We start from the raw sequence: 4,652 nt of genomic DNA, 5'->3' as shown, positions 1-4,652 counted from the left end.
TTTCAGTGGGTTAGTGCTTTATAATTAGTTTTTGCTAAATTTTTCAGTGGGTTAGTGCGTTAGAATTTGATTAGCTAAATTTAGTGCTTTAGAATTAGCTTTTTCTAAAAATTTCAGTGGGTTAGTGCTTTAGAATTAGCTTTTGCTAAATTTTTCAGCGCATTAGTGCGTTAGAATTTGATTAGCTAAATTTAGTGCTTTAGAATTAGCTTTTTCTAAAAATTTCAGTGGGTTAGTGCTTTAGAATTAGCTTTTGCTAAATTTTTCAGCGCATTAGTGCGTTAGAATTTGATTAGCTAAATTTAGTGCTTTAGAATTAGCTTTTTCTAAAAATTTCAGTGGGTTAGTGCTTTAGAATTTGATTGATAAATCTTTCAGTGCATTAGTGCTTTAGAATTTGATTTGCTAAATTTAGTGCTTTAGAATTAGCTTTTGCTAAATTTTTCAGTGCGTTAGTGCTTTAGAATTAGGGGACCTAAATATTTGAGTTAATGCTTTAGGGTTAGTGCAACTAATATTTAGATTCGTGCTGCCCACCACTGGTAACGTGGGAGATGTGGGCGAGGCTCGTAACTCACATTGGGGCTGGCAGTGTGCACGCTGCAGGTGTCCTGACTTTGGTGGTGGGGCTCACTGCTGATCACCGTCACCTCCACCCCCACTGAGTGATCTGAGGGTCAGATGGCATTCTGGATTTCAGCTAGCAGCAAGAACATTGCGTGTGTCACAGATATGTTTAATAATACGTTTTGGTTTCTCCTTGATTTGCAACCAGTCACTGAATGAAAAGTGTGCGGTTTCACTGCTAATGGAGAAAGTTGATGCCTGCTGAGTTCTTGGACACCAGTGCTGGATGACAGAAATAGGGAACTTTTTTTTCTGCAGCCTGCGGTTGGAAAAAACCACTCAAGTTTGTGCTGCTGAGTATAATATAGAAAGATGGAAAAGACAGGCCAAACATGGAGGTCGAATAAGCACACGTCACACACATGTACGTGCAAGCGAAGAAGAACAAAACAAACAAAGAAGGACACAAAAGAAAATGGTAAATGAAAAAGTTCTGCCACATTTGCATACACAAACACCTACAGGAACAAAAACTAACACACACACTTGCTTCATGGACCTGACTTGAAGTGGCTGTCGTCCCCACTGGTTCCATCTTCTCTTTCCTCTCTCTCCTCCTCCTCTTCCTCCTCCTCCTCATCCCTTTCTCTTTCCATCCTCATGCGGAGCTGTCGGTCTCTCACCAGCTCCAAATTCCTGACGAGGAAGACGTGGTGCTTCACCACAAAGCTCCTGACAGCGGTACGCAGAGGAGAACATCAGCCACAGACATTAGTTTAATGGCAGTGCAGTGCAATGCAGTGCAGTGCAGTGCACTGCGCCAGGCGGTTTGTGTCGTGAATCATTGCCGTTTACCGCTCGCTGCTGGTCAGAGGCTCCACATTGAGATGAGGGAACAAGCTGGCAATGTCGCTTGAACTCTCCTGGTAAAAAAAGATAAAATAAATGAATAAATAAAACAAACTTGAGCCATTTGAGAAGATGATTTAAAATCTGGCATCCACCAAGATGTGCTGCAGCATCTTCCTCACATGACTGCTTGTTGGAGTCCCCCAAGGCTCTATGTTTGGACCACTTATATTTGTACTTTTAACATTGAACGAAAACTAAAATAATTTGTGTTTTGTTCTTTGTTTCCACTACTACTACTACAAGAATATGTAGAGCTGTTTCATTCAAATTGAAATAAACAAACAAATAAATAAATAAACAATTACTGTAATTAATAAATATTTCATTAAATAAATATGGAAAAAAAACTAAATCAATAAAATTATAATACATTATGGCATCGGCATCTACGCCTCTAGCCAATATACCTCACTGGATGCGTCCCTGTGCATTAACTCTTTCTGATAAAATAAATACAGAAAAACAAACTAAACTCACCCCTGTAGGCGAGGAGGATGAGGTTCTCTGTTTCAGACGGCCTGCGTGAACACGACACACAGTCAGATACTCATCTCACATCAGCCAAACGGGACAAAAACATTTCTACTGCTGAATAAACTCACAGTAACGCCGCTTCCTCTTCAGGGGAACAGCAGGCTTACGGTAGAGCTGGAAGCAAATCACAGCAATATTCAGGTCAAGATAGACAGTTAACTAAACTAAATGTTTTCAGTTTCTGCAGTCTGGGATCCAGAACATGCGTGTACCTGGTTGTGCTGCCAGAGCCACATCACGTCATACGGCAGCTGGAAATGAAGCCGCTTCAGTCTCAAATACTTCCCTGGAGAGTATTTTACATCAGTTTGATAAGAACAGCAAAAATGAAAGTAGTATTTTAGAAAGAATGCATATCAGACAATCACATACTCAGACACAGTCAGAGTGTTACTACTACGTCAAATTTGAACTCAATATTTGTAAAATTTACAGAGTTAAAGTCAATTTCTGTTGGCTAATGTTCTTAAATCTTTAGTCTGGTTCAGACACACAATCGTCCGTCTTTCTTTACTGCTGATAACAAACTTTACAGTACCACTCGGGTACTCCTCGGTACTCACCAACGTGTATGGGCGCAGGTAAAAGGCTGTACTCGTGTTCCCCAGGTGTGTACTCCAGATTCTCGCTGCAGCTCTTTCGGGCTTGGGAGGGGGGTCTGAGACGAGACGAAATAAATAAACTCAAAAGAGTCCTGAAAAACATTAAAGGGCCTGCGACATCAATTTTTTGTAATAAACATGAATGCATTTTTAGAAAGAGGACATCCATAAAAGATTGCAAAACAAATTTCATGTCGTTGAGATGAACAGTTGTTGAGATATTTGCATGTGAAGAAACAGGAAGTGATGTCAGAGGGGAATGTCTGCATGTAAACAGAGCTTTGTTACAACGGCTAACAACACAGACTGTAGAGAAGAATCTGATGTTTCTTTAGATTATTTTGAGTCTATCAAAGAGAGATGATGAAGAGTTAAAGTTTGAATTATATTGTTTTAATAAACAAAGACCAGAGAGTTAATTTTATTAAGGAGTTCCCCTTTGATGTCACTTCCTGTTTCACATTGGCTGAACCAAATTCAAAAGAAACTAGATAGAGCATGGTGAGTTTTGGTGGCAATTTGACCCTAAATCTTTAAAAAGAGTCTAAAAGTAGGTTTTGCAAATTTTGCGATGTAGAAAAAAATTTTTTTGGTGGAAATGGGCATGGCCTATACCATGTGACTCAGTGGTGTCCAGTGATTGTGTTGCTATGTACCAAAACATTTTGTGACTTGCGGTTTAGAAGACAAAAGACCAAATGCAAAAACCTTAATAATAGCGCCCCCTATTGGTGGGTATCTCTGCTTAATTTTTTGGTTCGTCGTGTAGGTCATAAATTTATACCCCTGAAGTTTCACCTCAATAGGTTTTACGGTTTGGGCTGCAGTATGACTTTTCTGGTCGGAATAATAATAATAATAATAATAATAAAACATAGTGAAAACAACAGGTTTCCATGCTCCACTGGATGCATGGAATCGCTGCTGCGTTGCAGCTGCGTTTCCCCTACTCCGCTGGCTTGGACCCCTAAGGCCAGTTATGTGACAAAATGTGTAAAATCGTGTGTATTATGTCAATTTTCTTAAGAATAAAGATGTTTTCTTTGACTTCTTATACAGTATTTGAAGGACAGGCATGTCACAGACACTTTAAGGAGTTTTTCACTGATTAAAACAAAAACAAAACTCACTCCGTAGTTTTGTAATCGTCCGAGTAAAGCCCTGCGCTCAGAAACGTCTTCCTGGGAGGCCCCTCCGTTCTGTCCTCGCTTCGGACGGCCGCCGGCCGGGGCGGAGTCACGTCGCCGTCTGATTGGCCGAGGAACTCGGGGAGGGCGTGGCACTCCTTGTCGAAACTTAAAAAACGGGCGCGCGAAGAGAGAGGCAGAATGACAGAGAGGAACAGAGAGACAGACAGAGAAGGCACTGGTTTAGCACACAGTGCTGAAAACGGCGTGTTAATATGACGGCACTGAGCGGTTGGATTCGACATGCGGGTCGACGGGCGCCGCTGTTCACCTCACGTGGCACGGGGAGTCACCGTGTTTTCTTTTGCGACCTCTCTTTCTCCTGGCCTCCAGCTCTGTGACCTGCTGCCCTCCTCCTCCTCCTCCCGCCTCCCTCCCGTCTCTGCTGTGGCGGTTCGCCGGCAGCAGGTCAGGCGGCGACGCAGACGATGAGAATGTGGCTGATGAGGAGGAGGAGGAGGCAGCAGGAGGCAGCGGATGCTTCCTGGGCCGCCCGGGCCCTCGTTTGCCCGTCGCCTGCGCTGGCACGCTTCCCTGCTGGCCCCAGCTCCTCGGGTCACCTTGTAAAGCTGCAGTCGGGTGAAAAAGGGAGGCGGGGGGAGGGGGAGGGGAGGAAATAAGACAGATGTGGATCAGTGATGGAGCTGGCAGGAGGTGTGAGGTGAGGCCAGTCTGGGCTGAGTCATGTGGACGGTCCACAGATTAGGTGAGTCACAACGTTTCCTCTGACCGGATCACTTCTGGGAAACGCATTAAAAATGATTTATGAGCGCGCACGCACGTGCACACACACACACACACACACACACACACACACACACACACACACACACACACACACACACACACA

General features: G+C 43.4%; 1 protein-coding gene across 1 annotated transcript in view; it reads right to left on the bottom strand.

Annotated features, from left to right (window-relative positions):
* Positions 1–4,652, bottom strand: part of LOC106531577 (histone-lysine N-methyltransferase ASH1L) — a gene marked incomplete at its 5' end in the record, with an annotated part of 33,954 nt that overhangs the window by 5,117 nt on the left and 24,185 nt on the right. Inside the window, 9 exon segments of the mRNA XM_014027478.1 lie at positions 579–670; positions 1,127–1,299; positions 1,423–1,490; positions 1,957–1,997; positions 2,082–2,127; positions 2,226–2,299; positions 2,577–2,671; positions 3,746–3,910; positions 4,074–4,371. Of these exon segments, the coding sequence (XP_013882932.1) occupies positions 579–670; positions 1,127–1,299; positions 1,423–1,490; positions 1,957–1,997; positions 2,082–2,127; positions 2,226–2,299; positions 2,577–2,671; positions 3,746–3,910; positions 4,074–4,371 (1,052 nt within the window).

This window comes from Austrofundulus limnaeus, unplaced genomic scaffold (assembly GCF_001266775.1).
Source record: "Austrofundulus limnaeus strain Quisiro unplaced genomic scaffold, Austrofundulus_limnaeus-1.0 Scaffold651, whole genome shotgun sequence".
Classification (NCBI taxonomy): domain Eukaryota; kingdom Metazoa; phylum Chordata; class Actinopteri; order Cyprinodontiformes; family Rivulidae; genus Austrofundulus; species Austrofundulus limnaeus.
This window is presented reverse-complemented; position numbering and strand designations above follow the sequence as displayed.